The 18,959-nt window shown below is 33.0% G+C and overlaps 1 protein-coding gene across 2 annotated transcripts; it reads left to right on the top strand.

Annotated features, from left to right (window-relative positions):
* The first annotated feature begins 7,588 nt into the window (after positions 1 to 7,588).
* Positions 7,589 to 9,930, top strand: LOC104769667 (uncharacterized). 2 transcript variants are annotated; one of them, XM_087505291.1, is made up of 7 exons: positions 7,589 to 7,634; positions 7,743 to 7,866; positions 7,997 to 8,378; positions 8,712 to 8,862; positions 9,031 to 9,236; positions 9,343 to 9,516; positions 9,611 to 9,930. In XM_087505291.1, the coding sequence occupies exons 2-7, from the start codon at positions 7,781 to 7,783 to the stop codon at positions 9,695 to 9,697; spliced, it is 1,086 nt and encodes a 361-aa protein (XP_087361417.1). In that variant the 5' UTR covers positions 7,589 to 7,634; positions 7,743 to 7,780; the 3' UTR covers positions 9,698 to 9,930. The 2 variants fall into 2 exon arrangements, with proteins under 2 accessions (XP_087361417.1, XP_010492235.2); XM_010493933.3 differs by lacking the exon at positions 7,589 to 7,634 and having other exon boundaries at positions 7,650 to 7,866.
* Positions 9,931 to 18,959: the final 9,029 nt, after the last annotated feature.

Here is an 18,959-nt window from a genome sequence, read left to right as displayed (position 1 = left end):
GTTCCTCTGCGTATCAAGGCAATGTGCATCCTTCATTCGCAACCGAGACTTCGTAAAATCGTATGTGACCAAACCCTCAAATCGTCCACAAAGTTTCATCATCAAATGTGAGAGCTAGCAATTAAGAAGCTTAAAAAGCATTTCTTCTTCTCATCGATTAAGCCTCAAAATCGAGCTGAATCCTCATCATCATCTAACCATATGAATTATCATTGTCAGCCGTACACAACTGTTACTCCATCTGTTCATGGTTTGATTTGCTATGATGATTTGTGCCTTAGCTTATATATATGATCGTTTCTCTTAGGATAGATAAGTACATTACTTAGGTTCTCTTAGGATAGATACATACATTACTTAGGTTATGATCCCATCGAAGGTGATTACAAACTGTTGTGTACCAAAAGAAAGGATCCTTTAGCTCAGAAGCTTGACATTGGAATTGGGAATAGGTAGTGGAGAACCATTAAAGATTGTCCTCCTCACTCTTCTGAATCTCTTCATATATGCGTTAATGGTGTGTTAACATACTATGAAGCTCTTCTGGACACGGATCAAGCAGTCATGATCAGTTTTGATTTTAGGTCTGAAAAGTTTGATATTATAAAACTACCAAAATTTGCAAGGTACACAAGCTACAAGGGAAAGCTTGCTATCATCTAGTTTTGGAATGGTGAAAGGAGGTTTCCGTTTTGCAGTGTGGGAAATCATGTATTGAGTTTTCAAGTCTATTGTCTTACAGATGCAAGTGAGTTTGTTTTGGCACCAGAAAAAACTTTTCACGAAACAACCTTATTATGTCCTTGGCATAACTCCCACTCTGGATTGGTCTTGACATGGTGCAGTATACATGCTCAGTCACACATTTTGATTCTTTTGATTTTATTACATATTTAGACTTCCTTTCCATACAAGTTTATATTTTTTACCATGTAAATATTTATTTTTGTTGAATAACAAGTTTCACATTTTTTAAAAGGATTATGTAAGATTTGTGGAGCGAGACCACTCAACACTGTTTCTTTGGTATCACCGCCATGGAAGGACAAGAACAAGAAGTGAACAAGAAGACCTCCTCTGATGTGAGAAGCACAGGCCCGATTCCAGATGATGCCATCGAGGAGATACTCAAAGCATCGACTGTTGAAAGTTTGCTCGCTCTTATCTCCATTGAAATGTTTGTTCTTAAGTTGGAATTACTTGGGAGATTTCATGATCTTTTTTTTTTTTTTTTTTTGGCAAAACTTTGTTTATGTATTCATACTCTCGGCATTGTCTCTGGTTTTGCTTAGTGTTGCATCTTTTGAATGTTCATGTCCTCTATATATTGAACTTTTGTATTGTTGCCTCATCTCATTTAATTTGTAGGCCTCATGTAGTTTTCTTTTTTAATCTAAATTTCTTATTTGATAGAGAAATTTGGAAATATACATTTAGAACTATGAGCTAAAAGTAAGGGGCTTCACTTTGTTCGTAGAGAGATGAATATTAAAGAGAGGGTAGGTTTTCATACCGAGTCTGTTAGATTTTGTAAGAAAAATTTAAAGGGTAGATCGGACTTGGTAAAAAATCATTTAGGGATGCTATTGGAAGTCGAGATGAGGGTGTTTCGTTCTATGGGTTCACTAGAATGACTCGCTTTTGTACGGTAGTGGTTCTAGAGAGATGAAGGAGTACGGAGAAGGTAGAGAGAGGTTTAGTTCGTCCAATAATTGATCATGCATTGCATATAAACATTTAAAGTGGAAAGGGCAGATCAGAATGGTGGTCTAATTGGTTTCATGGGTTCACAAGATACACATGATCTTTTTCAAGACTAGAATGACTCGATATGGTGAAGAGAAAAAACGTTATGGTGGAGGAGAAGATCGAGAAAAGAGAAGGGTTACGGTGGTGGTTCATGGTTCTAGTAAGATGAGGGGGCAAGGAGAAGGGTAGAGAGAGGTTTAGTCGGTCGAAAAATGAGGATAGCTTTAATATACGCACACACACACAAAAAAACGAGATAAAAGAGACAAATGAGGGTTTTATTCACAAAAGAAAAAGAAAAAACGAGAGAGAGAGAGACAAATGAGGGTTTTGTTCACAGGGCAAGATTGACAAAGTACTTACACACATGCACATTCATAGCCATATGTCCTGCTTTCTTAAATATAAGATAATTAAAGGTATCTATCTAACTAACTCTAAAACTAGATTTGGAGCCGACGTATATGTGCGGAGTTTTGATATTTAACTTAATCTTAATATAAAGTTAAGTGGTAATACATAATTTGGCTGTAAATATTACATGACATTAAGTGTGTATATTCCAAACTTTTCCAACAGTATGATTAGGAGTGTTAAATATATTTGGATTTAGTTTTAATTTGGGTTAGTTTTGTTGATATTGGGTTAGTTTTGTTGATATTAGGTACAAACAATATCAAAATGAGTTTGTTGAATAATGATATTGAAGTAACCATAATTTGATTATGGTACCTAGGATAAATATATTTTAGAAAATGAGGTACTTAAAAATAAAAAATTTAAATATAAAAAGAAGTTAAAACATACTTTCTGTTTTTTATTATTTGTCATTATAAATTTTTTCACACAAATTAAGAAAATAGATAATGTACTATTATACCTTTGTTTACTATTAGAATTTTAAAGGAATTAATTTTTTTTTCATTTAATAAGGTATAAATTATATAATTTTCTATTAAAAAAGACATTGGAAAACGAGAACGTCACATTAGCTCTAAGTATACAAGTGCCAATCTTGTATGCTGTTGACAAAAAAGAAAAAAAATGAAAAAAACAAAAAAAATTAGACCTAGAATATCAAGTATTTTAAAATGCAGAGAATAATATTTATTTTCATACTATTTAATATCCAATTTATATAGATCCCTACTCGCACATTCATACATGGTAATATTTGTAGACGTATTTGTTTAGTAGAGCATTTATAATCTCAACTAGATTCGGACCCGCACGTACGTGCGGGAATGATTTCAAAACCAAAATTTGTTATCATATTTGCAATATATTACGTATATATATATGAAATTATTAATGTAAATATATTTTTTTAAGAATGTTATTAACATTCATAACCCTATCTCATACTATAAGTTTAGTATTCAATTTATTTTTTATTTGGTTAGACAACAAATGATGAGATTATATTGAAAAAATGGTAAGAAAAAAGTGATGTATCTATTTGGGACCGAAAACCCGTCTTGTCCCGTCCCAAGAACTATCAAACCGGGCTAAAATATTAGAACTTCTCAAATCAAATGACCTAAATTGTCTACCTGAATAAATCCAACTCGATAGGCTTGCCCATAACAATTTTGCTATTTTTTCCGTAAAAACCCATAGGAGAAATGTCTGCATTCATCACTTTAAAATTTTGCAAAGCCCATGGATAACATGTGTTTCAATTAAAAAAAAGTTCCAATATAGATAATTATATGTTAAAGGGATTGAGATAAATTTTTCGTTTTTATATTCTCAAACTATCTAAAGTTTACAAAAAAAAAAAACTCAGTTTTTTTCTACCAATCCAAAGTTGACATGTACAGTTAGTCAGTTACTCAAAAGAGATTTGAGAATTGAATATAGGTACCAAAAAAGAAATTAGTTTATCCAGATTTTTGTCAGATATTTTATAAAGAATATTTGGATAGTATTTTTTCGTTCCCTTCTTCCATATTTTTTGTATGTCGTGGTCCTTTTTCCGCAGATAATTCGAAATTAAGCTCGGAAATCTCGGCTTAGTTGAATGTGTTGAGATTAGATTTGATATTCGTAATTCTTGTTTCAAAATTTATTACAATTAGTTAGAATATTCTTTCTTCCTTAGTATTTAATTTGCTTACAGGTCTGTTTGGATACACTTGTATCGTATACAGTTCATATATTAATTGTGTATGTTTGGCTCTAAGTTATACATATCCTTATTCTGTTTTTAATGGCATTTCATGTAATAAATAATCTTTAACCCTATGTCTACTTATTAAAAATGCTTTCCTTTTAATAGTATAGATTTTTTCTGATATGTAATATGTAAGATATATATTAAAGAAATGGGTGAAAGATTATGACGGATTACTCGTATTTTCATTTTTGATATTCCCAAACTCTATAAAATATTCAAATACTAATTTTTTTTTTCAAAATAATCATCTTAAAGTAGGCACATACCCATTCTGAAGTTAACGCTTACTCAAATTAAAGATTTTGAGAACTGAATCTAGCTAGCAAAAATGTTTATACTTTAACTTGTTACCCATTTTTTTTACACTATAATGTTTTTTATTTTTTGAATTACACGTGTGTATCTTATACCCGCTATAATTAGTCATGATATTTGAAATAAATAATATGGAGATTTTGAATATATTACACCCGTCCCATTTATCATGAATAGTTTGTCAACATTTTTTATTTTTATATATTCAAAAATAGAAATGTATATGGAAATATTTTTCTGATAGATAAAATTAAAATAAAATATTACTATTTAAGTCTTAAATGTGTAAACATTGTTTTGTTTTGTTTTGTTTGATTGACATAATTTAAATAACGAACAAATTAAATGAAAATAAAACAGATAATGTGAATTACAATTTCTAATTAGTTTTATAAAATGTATTATTAAACATTTTCATTATGGGACATAAATGTCTACACCTTGTGATATATGTTGTGTTGATGGATACACAAATCTACAATACAGTTACATACTATTCTCTTCTATATCTTAAGACTAAACACCATAAACAATAAAAAAATGACATGAGTACATCATATGAAAAGCCAGATTTAATCGACGGTACATCTATTTGTAAAAAATTTAGTAAATGGAAAATTGTTTAAATGTTTATAGACAATGGTAATGCTTGTAAATATATAGGATATACGATGACTATATTATGTGTGTATAAATGATCAAATTAACTCATGTACAAAACCTAGATGCATCCTTACACTTTTTAGGTTTAGGTATTATGTATGTCACTTTTTATGTATGTCATCCACTATCTGCAAATACAAAATTCCATATTTAAATATAAATAACAAAATTGTGAACCTACAATAAAATAAAAATAAGACTCACCCCATATAAAATATAGGAGATTAATGATGGACTTTGGTTACATATTCAACATCATCTGCCGTTTTCTTTTCTAAAACCATTGCACACTCGTATTCCAAGCTATGCAGGGTTAATTTTCTCAGTGGCCGATGAAAATATTCTTTTTATGAAACGATTTATGTAGTGTGTGCAACTTTAAGAAGATATATACAGCTCGAAGATAGTTAGGGTTAGTAGGATCAAAACCTCAACAAATAAATACTTAATTGCATATTACTTTAATTTCTCAGGCAAAATAAAAGCTGAATTAACAGCATATCTTGATTAAATATCTTTTAATCAGTATTTTAGTGAATCAATAATTCAAATTTTCTTAAAATTTTGGGAGTTTTTGAAACTATCCAAAAATCCAATCAAATATTTGATCAAGGTATGCTGTTAATTTTGGGAGTAGTAAATTATTTAATTGTTTCTTGCAAATATTTTTTCTTTCGTTATCATTTATAGCATTTTGAAATGATACTACAATTAGGGTTGGTTGAAAGGTATATTAGTTAGTATAATTTAAATATTTCATAATTAAGCAAGTAATTAAACTAAGATCATATTCTAAGATACTTTCCGAGATTTTGGTTTTAATTTCCGAGATTATGTTAACTTCCCTTATAAATTAAACACATCTTTATTATTTTAGAAGATATTGTAAGATTGAATTTTACTAATCGATGGACTTAAAGATTATGTTGCTAATTATGTGGTTAGGTTTAATTGGTTGTTTTAATTCTACTCTAATTATGGGGGTTGATTTATTTAGATTTTATGATAGGTTTTAATTCCTTCTGATTTTTATGTGTTAATGTGTTAAAATCATTTAATATTTGTTCTATCAAACTGTTTGGCTATAAGTATACATATCCTTATTCTTATTTGAGTGGCATTTCATGTAATAATCTCTTAATCTATGTCTACTTATTAAAAATGCTTCTCTTTTAATAGTATAAATTTTGAGTGATCTAACCAATTTTCAATTTGTACTAAAGTTTGAGTAATATACTGTATCTTCGAAACAAAAACTGATTAAAGTAATCATTTATAACGTAATAATTTCATCTAAATATACGAGTGTCTTTAAAAACCTAGTACATATAGAAAATGAAATATTTATCTATGGACACTACATATAGAAAATGAAATATTTATCTATGCACACAACACAATAATGTTTAACACATCGTCGAGAGAAGTCGCGCGCGTGGATCTCATTCGCGGCGATTTCTCTCTCAAAATACATTTTCTTTTTATCACGACCTCGTGCTCCGTCGGTAGGGTTCTCCGTTGATTCCAGCGACAAAAAGGACCACGTGTCTCATGGTGCCTCATCCGTAAATCGCTGCATCATGGTGACGAAGAGGACCCCGTGGCCGGTAGGGTTCTCCGTTGATTCCGACGACGAAGAGGACCTCATGGTTCATGGTGCTTCATTCGTAAACCGCTGCATCAGCCAGGCAAAGATCTCAGATCAAAATCAAGGGAGAAGTGGAGGGGAAAAGTTTATGCGAGACACTGTCGGTGAGAGCTCCATCGCCGGTGTAGCGACGAACAGAAGAAGGAGATTCACGGCGAGGAACGAATGAGGATGGTGGTTAGATCTGTAGACTGGAGATTTTGGAAGTTTTGCTGTGCTGTTGTTCGATGGGGGAGGTCGTCTGCGGCAAGGCGGAGCTAAGCCACCGTTGAAGGTTTGCAGATCTACTCCCTACCGCTATTCCTCTCTCACAACTAAGCTTGGATCTCCTCGAGAAAGGTAAGATCGGTTATCTTCTTCCTCCTCAACTACGGCTCTACGGTGGCGGGATGGCAACAGATCCTGGATCACCATCTCCGTTCGACTCACGGCGTCCATGCACACTAGAGGTCCTATTCCGGTGTGTATCCGCAATTCTTGGACGGCGGCTCCGACAAAGTTTTTCTTTTGGAAGATTAGGGTTTTCTGTACCGGTTAAGGAAACCGAGTCGGTTTTATGTTCTATGGTTTTGTTTAGTTTGTTGTATTCGGTTTAGATTCTAAGGGGATTGTAATGAGCCTAAATCCGGAAATAGCTCATTGGACACTTATTTATATAAATTGAATATCCTTTTAAAAAAAAACACAATAATATTTATATACATGCATTATATATATGTTATGTGCATGGGCCAGACATATTTTATTGGAATTTTACAAAGGAACATATATCCTTTGTACCCAACCTAAAGTATGGTCTTCAATGCATCTATGTCATGTGGAACTTGTAATCTATTTCCGTTCGAATGAAAAGAAACATTGAAATATTTTTGAAATAATAACATGTTGATACAAAAATATTACATTTTGACTTTTTCTATTTTATTTTTACTAAACAATAGTAGTATAGCATTTACGTAGTAGATAAAATTTGCATATATTAATTATTACCGTAAAGGGCCTTAAAACGCGTATTGGGCCAAGTTATTGGGTTTAATGACTAAAACGACACATGGCAGGCAGCAGTTGAAGCTAAAAAAGGTAAAAACCATCTCTGTTTGGGATGCGTTTGAGTTTTCGAATTCGAGATTGTTAAAGAATCTGTGCTCGGGTGGGTTTTTTTTTGGTGTTAAATGATGAATTGTACAGGAAAGTTACGATTGCAATTTTGCTAATGAGAAGAGTCAATGAGTGTTAGAAAGAAGAAGAAGAAGACGATGACGGAGAGAAGAGAGAAAGAGGAGGAGTCGTGCAAGGAACAAAGTCAATCTGGGTCGGGTACCTTTAAAATTGAAGCAAACCAAAACCGGTTTAATTTTTTTAAGACTAGCCCAGTTTTGTCACGAAATTCATCGATTTTCAAGCCAAACCGAACCAAATTCAAATATAAACCGTATTTACAGGTTTCGAACGGACCGGACCAGACCAAACCAGACTAGCCGGATTGACATGTCTCTAATCGGGTCCGAGTACCTTATGTTGTTACGTTGGATCCAATTTGGATGTGAAGATCTGTTAAGATCCGATAAAAGGAAAAAAAAAAAAAAAAAAAGACTTAGTTGGAGAGATCTGAAGGAAGAAGAAGGTGGGGAAGCAGATAACATGTCTGCGATTGTTTGCGGAAAGAGATCTCTGTTCGAGGACTTAGCCGCCGCCGCCGCTTCTCCTCCCGTCTCCAAGAAACTCCGTTGCTTTTCTTCGTCTTCTCCATCTCGTTTTTCTCCTCCGTCTTCTTCGCTTCTTCTCGATCATCTCGCCTCGATTTTCTACGATATGGATAAGCAGGTCCTTTTCCCATCTCCTTGCTTTTTTTTTATATATATTCGATTACTCGAACCGATGATTTTTGTTCTGATTAGGTCGGTGTCTCTCCAAATATCGAAATGAAATTGTGCAAACGTTATTAGATGTTTGCGGTGGTTGTTGGTGATAAAAATTCTTAATATTTGTGTGTGTTTAGATTCTTGATTTTGATTAGTTTATCTATTGTGTCATTTGGGCCAAAATTAAAAAAAATGAACCTAATTTCTGATTTTTGTTTCTTTATTTCTATTGGATATTTGTGATGGTACAGTTGTTGGTAATAAAATTGTTGTCACTTGTGTGTATGTGTGTTAGATTCTTGAGAGGGCAATCGAGGAATGTGGAGATGATCTTGATTCAGCCATTAGATGTTTGAATCAGCTTCGTTTAGAATCTGCCAATAAGATTTCAGACTCTGCTACAACAGACCAATCTCACGAAGCAAATGTTGAAACTCAGCAGCAAGGTAGTTTTTGTGTCATACTTATCTCATATCAATCACAAAACTCTTCCTAGTAGTTTCTCCCTTGACTTATAAGTCTTCAACTTTACTAGATTCGGTGTATTCTGTATAACTCTCAGACACCCTCTACAAAATTTTGATTTTTTTATAAGCTGGTCTTTGTCTTCGTAGGTTCAGCCAAGGAGGAAGTCTTATCTAATGGAGAACCAAATGTCTTGAACTTGGACGGTACAGAGTGGGTGGAGCTTTTCGTTAGGGAAATGACGAATGCGTCTGATATGAAAGACGCCAAAACCCGTGCTGCAAGAGCATTGGAAGCTTTGGAGAAGTCAATCAATGCACGTACTGGTGCTGCAGCATTACAAAATCTCCAGCAGGTGTTTTTATCTATATCCTTCTTCACTCTTTGATTTAACAATAACTCTTGTTACCGTAGATGGATATCTTTTTTTATCAACATCCGATTTTGCTTTGTTTTATCAGGAAAACATGATGCTGAAGCAGCAATTAGAAGCCATTGTACAGGAAAACAGTTTACTAAAACGAGCAGTAGTGACGCAACAGAAAAGGCAGAGAGAATCTGAAGATCAAAGTCAGGAATTGCAGCATTTGAGACAGCTAGTCACTCAATACCAGGAACAGTTGAGAACTCTAGAGGTCTGTATACCTTACCTTACCTTATGCAAATTTTTTCTTGTCTTTTTGTTGCACATGATTTAGATCTAAGTATTGTATTGGTTCATCTTTACAGGTAAACAACTATGCTCTGACTCTTCATCTGAAACAAGCTCAGCAGAACAGTTCCATCCCAGGACGGTACCATCCAGACGTCTTTTAATGCTTTGTGGGGGCGCACATATATCTCATTTCGTTTCCAATGTATGTTTCTTTCTTGGTTGTGACTATTTATATTTATACGAAGTCTGGAATCATTGATGAATCACGATAGTTGGGGAACAACAGAGTCTCCCAAGTCAAAACTGTACTTTTTTGTTTGTTGTTGTATATATTGGCTTTGACTCGGATGATGGGATCCATAGATATCAGATCAGAGTTATTTCAATCTGTTAACGAGGAGTATTCAATCTGTTAACGAGGACTAAACAACTCAGCTTATATATATTACATGATTAAGATTTGCCAAATCTGATAATATATGTAAGAGTTATTTGGGGAATATCACTCTGTCTACTGCAAGCCAAATCTTTAATCATTTTGCAAATTAGTTTTAAACGAACAAAAACATATTCGACCGTTAAAATCTATTTAATTATGAACTGGAATCCATGACCAATTTGCATTCAGTTTATTGTTAGTATGAAAGTACAATCAAAAGCTTCAGAACTCCAAATGTAGTAGTTAACTGTTACCAATTTATTCATGTTATGTATCAACACATCTAGTTTGGTTTCTCTTTGACTGTACATTTTGCGGCGACATAGGAAATTGGAACGTTTGGTTTCTCTTTGACTGTTCTTGGTGGTGAAATTTTGTTGGAGAAAGATGCAAGCTTTAAGCATTTGGCAATTAAAGTCTATTCCTTTGGTTGGATCAAGATTGGAATTTGAGTTGGATTGTTCTTGTTTTGTAGTTAGTCCTAAGACTAGAAAGAAGCATTGTTAAGCTTTGGTAGAATCTCTAGCTTGATCTTTGTTTCGAGTACAATAAGAACTTTGAGAGTTTGGCCACTGATCCTTCCTCAAAAGTTATGTTTCTGTGTGAGCCCAAAAGAGGTTTGTTGGGATCACCGGTTGGGGTAGGATGTGCCACTGAACAACGAGAGCTGGAGGAAGAAGTTTCCACTGAAGATTCAAGATCAGTTTCTGTTGATTATTCTGAACCGCAACCTGTAAACGGAGGAAGAATAAAAGCAATTCAAGAGTTGATGTTAGAGAGAATTGGCGTATAGTTCTCGAGCTGCTAAGACAGCTGATGATAATGATGTGGATACTGTTCTCAAGGAAAAGGGAGAACTGCATCTACAAGTATTTTGTGCTATGAAAAGGAATTTTGGCAAGGAAAAGAGACTGAAGCCTGCGATAGCAGTAGAAGAATGGTTTAAGAGGAAGAAGAGTGAACCAGGCAGTGTCATATAGGTCCAAACCGTTTATGTCTGCGCTTTTTGTCGTTAATTTCTTAACAAGTACCACTAGTAACAAAGCGAACAAGAAGGAGGATGAAGAAAAGTAAAGAAGACGAACCAATCTACATATAATGGGGGAAGAAAAATATCTTAATAATATCAAACCCTTAAACAATAAATATGGTGGAGTACAAAGAACAAAATTACACTAAACGTGCTTTTAAAAAAACCTTCCAAGAGTTTCTTAATTAATTTAATCACTCCCATAATTCTAGTTTTCACTCAAAACATCGTATATTAGGAACAAATTATAAAAAAAAAGAAAAAAAAAAAAAGAAGCGAATTCTTGCATGGCCTTATACTTAGAGTCCGGCCGGCCTCCTCGAGGATGAGGTTAACAAAGCAACTTTGCAAGAGCAAAGACTAAACAGACGAGAGGTGGCTCAACAGGTTGCCGGTAACCCACATAGCCACTCAAACAACAATCCAAAATAATCAAAATGACATGATGGATCAACAAGATCTGATTCCGGCCGGTTGAGCTGCTTGATCGCAAGGCCTCCCGTGATCATCCCAATCATGTAAGTAATATATCGTACGGAATGTGAATAGTATGACATCAGAAATCAAAGGAACATAAAGATTAAGGTGACGTCCAACCAGATTGGCGGTTTGGGATGTTCGTTTCCATCATTGCCATTTTTATAGCGGCATTAGTCGAAAGAAAAAGACTTAAAATAAGCAAAATGATGAAGACTTCGCCAGATTCGGATCCCTTGACTCCTTGAGCATATTGTGGCTCCTACCTCAATACATTCTATTGGGGATCTCGGACATTTTCACAGTTGTTGGTATGCAATAGTTCTTCTACAGCGAGGTTCCCGTTAGCATGCGGACAATATGTATAAGCAATGGGATTTGCTTTGTACACGAGCGTTTTCGTTTTCAATGTGATGAAAATTGTTAAACTAGCTAAAGAAATGTGATGAAAATTGTTAAACGAGCTAAAGAAACAGTTCTTTCTCAAAATAGCTTACGATCAAATAAATAACACCATTATTCTTAACACCATTATACTTAAACGAAATAAAAGAAAAATCAATGTTTAGGTGTACAAGAGTGTTGTTTGCTCTGTTTTAATACTCTGTTATGCTTTCAAAAGTCAATTGTTTTCTTCAATTACTAAACCGAAAACGCATAAAGCATCTTGCCTCCAATAAAGTAAAGTGTAAAACCTTTGGGATTAAGACGACAACATTAGGGTTTTATAAACAAAGACGTGCCACGGGAAGGGAAGGCATAGCAGAAGATGGAGAACGGTCCACAACGAGAAACTATAACGTTTATAAAATTTTCATACAAAAAAAATACAGTAATTCTTCTTCAATATTCAACCTTCCACTTAAGCTTTGTTTCATAGAAATAAACTTGAGTATTTTCATAATTCTGATCAGAAAAGGATTAAAAAAAATCCATAGCTATGTAACCTGATTAGAAAAAGGATTTTCCTCATCATTATATATATATAAAAAAAATTGTCGTACCCTCGCAACAAATTCAGAAGAAAGAAATTAACAAAATCAAGTTATGGTATTGGGCCGTGTTAATTATGAGCCTTAATCGGTTCTTGCAAACCCTAGCTATATATATATATATATATGATCCATTAAAAAAGTAAAAGAGTTTAATATCGAAATCTTACACCATGGCCTTCTCGTACTCGGTGCTGATTATTTCCTTCGTTATGATCTTTGTTTCATATGCTTCGTGTTCAGGGTACGTGAACCATCTCCAGACTCAAGCCTTTCATGGCAAAATTTGTGATTCTGATTACAACAACTCCATCGTGGAATCTTGTACTCAATTACCAGAGGAGTCACAGATTCAACGAAACAGTGGATCTTTGAAGAACCCAAAGATACCAGCAGCCAACACCTCCACCAATTCGACGTGGGTCTATAACTATCTACAAACAGTGGACCAAGAACGATTACGCAAGTACATTGTTCGGATAGCCACTTCTATTATTTTTTATCCTTTACTCAGTTTATTTATTAAAGGTTAATGTTTTTTATCCTTTACTCAGTTTATTTATTAAAGGTTAATGTATTTAGTGAGTTTTTTTGGTTTATGTATATATATTTTTTTCTTTGGGATCATATTTAAGGATTTTTTTTTAAGGTTTCAAAGCCCTTTTCTTAAATAGGTATATTGCACAAAAAAACAAATAACATATTTCAGCCCATTCACAGAAAAAGAAAAGCAAAACGTTAAATGGATTATCTCAATTAAATTCATTTATTATATGAGTTTTTGATACAAACAAATATTGTAATCCTCTTAAGAAAGAGAATACTCTTCACATGTGGATTTTATTCCAAATTCACCATAGCAGATGTTTTAAAAAATTCCTCCTACGATGATGAGTTATGTTTATGTAATGAGTCTTTCTAATTTAAGACTTAAAATCATTAGGGCTTCTTTATAGAACAAACCCACATTACAAGACTTAACCAGCTCTTGTGTAGTGAATCTCTCTTAAAAAAGACTTAAAACTCATTTTTTTTTTCATTCTTTTTTTTTTTTTTAAACTGTTGGTTCTTTTCCCAAATAAACCGAACCAAATCAAAGAATCATTGGGCAAGATCTATTTATTAACTAGCTCATTAATTTTGCGCTAAGTCCATTCTGAAAGCTCGTCTGATGTATGAATGTTGGAGATAACTATCCTCAAGATCTTCTGCGGTTCACGATGTACATGTGTGACGATAGGATATTGACGAATATGTACGTAATAGCTAAAAATTATTCTCAACATGAAGGTATTTAAAATACATAAATGTAATTTCATAATGCTCAATTATGGGAATCTGAATCATAAAGAGGAACAAATTAGAAAGACAAAAAAAAAAAAAAAAAAACCAATTACTACATTAAAAGAATAGCGAATGTTGACAAAAGGAAAAGAAAAAAAGAATAGCGAATGCTTGCATGGCCTTATACTAAAAGCAGATAGTGTCCGGCCTCCTCGAGGATGAGGTCATGAGCAAAGCAACATTCCAAGTGCAAAGGCTAAACAGACGAGAGGTGGCTCAACAGGTTGCCAGTAACCCACATAGCCACTCAAACAACAATAGAAAATAATCAAGATGACAAATTGGATAGAAAGATCTGATTCCGGCCAGTTGAGCTGCTTGATCGCAAGGGCTCCCGTGATCATCCCAATCATGTAGGTAATATATCGTACGGAATGTAAATAGGACGACATCAGACATATAAGGAACATATACAATAAGGTGACGTCCAACCACTTGTCTTCTCCCATCCAGCGAGTCTTGACATTATTAGCAACTGTCGGAATCGGGACGAAAAACGACCTCACGACCAAGATAGCCAAAATCAAGAATTCTAATAATGCAAAAGCAGGGAGGATCCCAACTGTGTCTATGGCTTGCCAAGAAGAAGGGGTACATATTTCTACGATCGCTGCCGTTAAACAACCGAAAGAAGATGAGATGCCCATTACATAGTATATAAACCGCGCTTTCCAACAATTCACTCCTTTGATTATCTTTGTTTCGAATGAGCTCATGATCGATGCCATAATCAAGTACTGGTTTCTAATAAGGTTTTTTCTTGTTGTTGTTGTCGATGAACTTGTCTGACCTCTCTGCTCGTGCTTTTATACATCGACCTAGCCTATTCCTAATCCTAACAGGTTCAGGGATTAGAGAGGAAGGTTCCGTGGTTTTCCCACCTCTTTAGGATTTTCCAAAGATATGTATCCTAACATTACTTTTTCATTTGTTTTTATATATTGGGCCGTATTATAAAGCATTCTTTAAGGCCACTAGATATGAATATCCGAGAATTCTAAAACTTCTTATTTTCATAAAATGTAAATCTCATATGGTACAAATAATTCGAAATGACTGTTTCAAACTAGTTCAGAGTGTTTGTAGAACCTTATCTTGTTTGGGGATTGAACCGAGTAGGGAAGAGAACGAGAGGCTTATATGAGCATGCAATGTGAAGAACATTATATTGTTGGTAAAGAGTTGTGTAAAAGAATCAGAGAGAGGTTTCCTGAGATAAGTGTCTCTGTCTGCAACCATTTGACTTGGCTGATGGGTAAGGCTAAGAAATGGTGGGCATCGATATCGTTACCATTGAGAATTTGAGTTTGTTAATCTCGAAAACTTTATTGGTAAAATATGCTACCAAGTGATGAGGCGGTGGTTGGTGAAAGATGAAAACTGGACTATTAGAGTGTTGAAGCTTTTGAATGCGATGGACAATTTAAACCGGATCGGTAATTTCAGCATTGAATGCTATTTAAGATTTGTTGCTTGATTGATCATAATGGCAGCTAGGGGTGGCTATATGAAGAGAGGAATAATAGGAAGCTATTTGCATCCCGTGGTATTCACATTCTTGTATAAAGTTCTCCAAGTTACTCCCTCAATAGTGGTCAGCATAGCTCTTAATTTCTTTCTTTTGTGAAGCTTTAGTTTTTTTTTAATCTCTGGATAACTTTTGGTAATTCCTATATAATAAATGTAACTTTAAGTGTTTGTTCAATATAGTTGACAAAAAAAAAAAAAAAAAGTTTGTTCAATATAAAATGAATAGAAGAAAGCAAGAGAATTTACAACATCTATAAAAATTCAACAAGTGGCGCATACGTGTAAACCCTGTTTTTTTCTATCTCTCTATATTGTACAAAATCCAAACGTTACAAGTTCAATCATGATTAATCACCACAAATCCTCATGATTAGTCAATACAATCTATAACATAGCCACTGTACACATCCCTATCACTGCCGAAGTCGTCAAAACTATGGTAACTGTAACTATCCCTGAAGCAGAAATTGCCTGAATCACGGGATTGACGATGGCTATTGCAAGAAATGGCGGAGGCAGAGGGTTAGCATGGGTGTCAATTGACCCCATGAATTTACAAAATAAAATAAATTACTTGTACTTTTAGAAGAAAAAAACCGAAATTAGTTAAAAATATGCTTATTGACCCCATAAAATTGTTAAAAATATGCTTATTGACCCCCAAAAAAATAATTGATTTGGATTAGTATTAAATTTGACCCCTATAAGAATAATCTTTGGAAATAGAGGAAAGCTCCGTAGACTAATCAAAATCTTTGGAAATAGAGGAAGGCTCCGTAGGATTTTCCAACTTATTAGAATTTTTTCCAAAGATATATATATATATATATATATATATATATATATATATATAATCTTAATTAGAAAAAAGGAATCCTGATCTTTATATATAAAACGTTTGTCTAAAACTTTTCGGAAGATAGAAATCAATAAAATCAAAATCATGGTCTCCCACCACCAAAGACAGTGGAAATAAAACTGGTGAGAAGGTAGATGATGCTTTGAAAAATACTTAATAGAAGGTGGATGATGCTTCTAAGAAGAAGGTGGATGAGGTCAAAGATGAGAAGGTCGATGGTGAGAAGGTGGATGAAGCTAAGAAGAAGGTCGATGAGGTCGATGATGAGAAGGTCGAAGATGACATGGATGGAGAAGAGGTCGAGAAGAAGAGAGATGTAGCCAAGAAGATTGCCCTTGCCCTATTTGGAGAGATTCTCAAAAAAGCCAAAACCAGTATCAGTAACACCAGCCAACTTTGTGGGTCTCACTCCCATTCCACCCGTAAGGAGTGGAATGAATATTTCCATTTTGCCTAAAAATGAAAGCATCATCCACCTTCTTACATTACATAAAAATGCTTTTAAATAAGTATTCTTCAAAATTTGTACAAAAACTATAAAATATTTCTCCTAATTATGGTTTTATAGCTTTCTTAGTTCATTCATAGTTTTTCCACTGTCTAACAAATGCAATAAAACTTATATATTATTTATTATATTATTTAGGTTCATTATGAAAATAAAATTTATTCGACATGATTAATCGAAAACTAAAAGACGTTTTTCCGAGATGACTGATGAAGTCATATATAAAAATCATATGGAAAATGATTCAATTATACCAGTATAAGTGAGACCAAAACTTAACTTCTATATATTTACAATAAACAATAATTTGGTTTTAATAAATTAATATAGACATATTATATATATATATATGTTAATTAATTATATACTGATAAATGATATATGATTAGAATAATATTAATAAGTGAATAGAAATGGGAAAATAGTTATATAATAATTTCAAGTGAATTCTTTATCTTGAAACGAATAAAAATAAAAGCAAAATAGAAAATAAGCGACATATCTTAAAGATGACAAGTAGAATTGAAAATAAAGTTATTCTATTTCTAATATTAATATCTTTTATTATTTATTTTATTTTTAATTGTCATTAATCATTCATTGGAATGCTACAAAAAGAAGTGAAAAAATAACATAAACACAAATAAATAATTGCAATTAATTAATTTAATGTCTTAAAATATGGATATGATTATAAATATGAGAGTTACAAAATATTTGATAGAATATGTACGTTAATAAAATATGTGAAAAATCATAAAAATAAATTTATTGTGAATAAAGAACTGATTTTTTGGTTTGAATATAAAAATTTGAAATTACTATAAATATAAATATATGATAGGAGGTTCAAGCTAATCAAATTGATATTTGAAATATACAGTTTGTTCTCTCTTAAAAAGAAATATGTATTCAGCTATTTCTCTATAAATATTTATAAATTCTATATTTTAGTTTATTATAATTAGAGTAAAATTACAAAACAAATTAATAATCATATTATGTGAATTATTTCTTTAAAGTGAAGAAATAGAACAAAAATTATTATTTGAAATTATGGTTAAAAAGTAGAAGAAAAGTTGAACATTTTATAATATATTACTTTGATTCAAGTTGAATGAACTCTTCTTTATTATAAAAAATGTCTAATGTATTTAGTGAGTTCTTTTTTCTTTTTGGGTCAAAATATTCAGTGAGTTTAGGCAATTAATAAATTTAAGGATTCTAATTTAGGTTCAAAACCCTTCCCTTTATTACGTATATTGCATAAAATTTCTTTCAACCTATTCACAGAAAAGAAAGGGTGCAAATGGTTGCAAGGTTGAAGAAATTGAACAGGTTGAAAAAAATTATTCAACCAATTTTCACCATTTGCATTGTAAAGGTTGAAGAGGTTGGAAAAAACTATTCAGCCCATTCAACTCAAAAAGTTGAAAAAAATTAACTAATCTTATAGCAAAAATCTTCAACTTTTCAACTTGTTCAACTACTAATTTGGAGATGAATGAGTTGAATATTATTCAACTCAATTTTGTGCATCCATTTGCAGCCAAAAACAAACAGCTAAATGGATCGATTCATTTTAATAAAGTTCTACCTACGAAATTTGGAAATTTTACATGATCATAACTCATTGCTTATCTGGAAATTTGGAGGAACAAAACAAAGAAAGAGGAGGATGACAAAAAGTAAAATGACAAGAAACAGTGAAAGAGAATGAACAATGTCACGTTGAAGGTGCTATTTAAGCCTTCCAAGACGTGCTCCCATAATCCTAGCTAGTTTTGACTCAAAGCTTCTTATATAGCTATACAGAATCTTCCTCTAATACCCAAATCTATTATAGAAAGATAGGCCTTCTTATATAGCATCTTTTTTTTTTTTTGGGGGCAAAATATAGCATTCTTTAAGCCCATAAAACATGGATATTAGGAGAATTCTAGAACTTCTTATTAGATTTTAAATTTCAATAATTCCATTTTTTACACCAGTTATTCATTTCCGAAATAACGGTCTCAAACTGGTTCAGACTTTAGAGTGTTTGATCGTCCTCTGTTCCCGCGTGTTGTTGGATTGTGCCAAACAGAGAAAAACTAAAACTACTTAACCAACCACTAACACTTATCTCCCCACTCTCTCCACATATCTCTCTATTCTCGTAGCCAACTCGTCTCGATTTCTTTATAAAACCACAATTTATGAACCTCAGAACAAGGCTTTACTCCACTGTTGCTCATTCTCAGG

Source organism: Camelina sativa, chromosome 20 (assembly GCF_030686135.1).
Source record: "Camelina sativa cultivar CO46 ecotype springtype chromosome 20, ASM3068613v1".
NCBI lineage: Eukaryota > Viridiplantae > Streptophyta > Magnoliopsida > Brassicales > Brassicaceae > Camelina > Camelina sativa.
The sequence above is the reverse complement of the archived record's forward strand: the minus strand, read 5'-3'. Positions and strand labels throughout refer to the sequence as shown.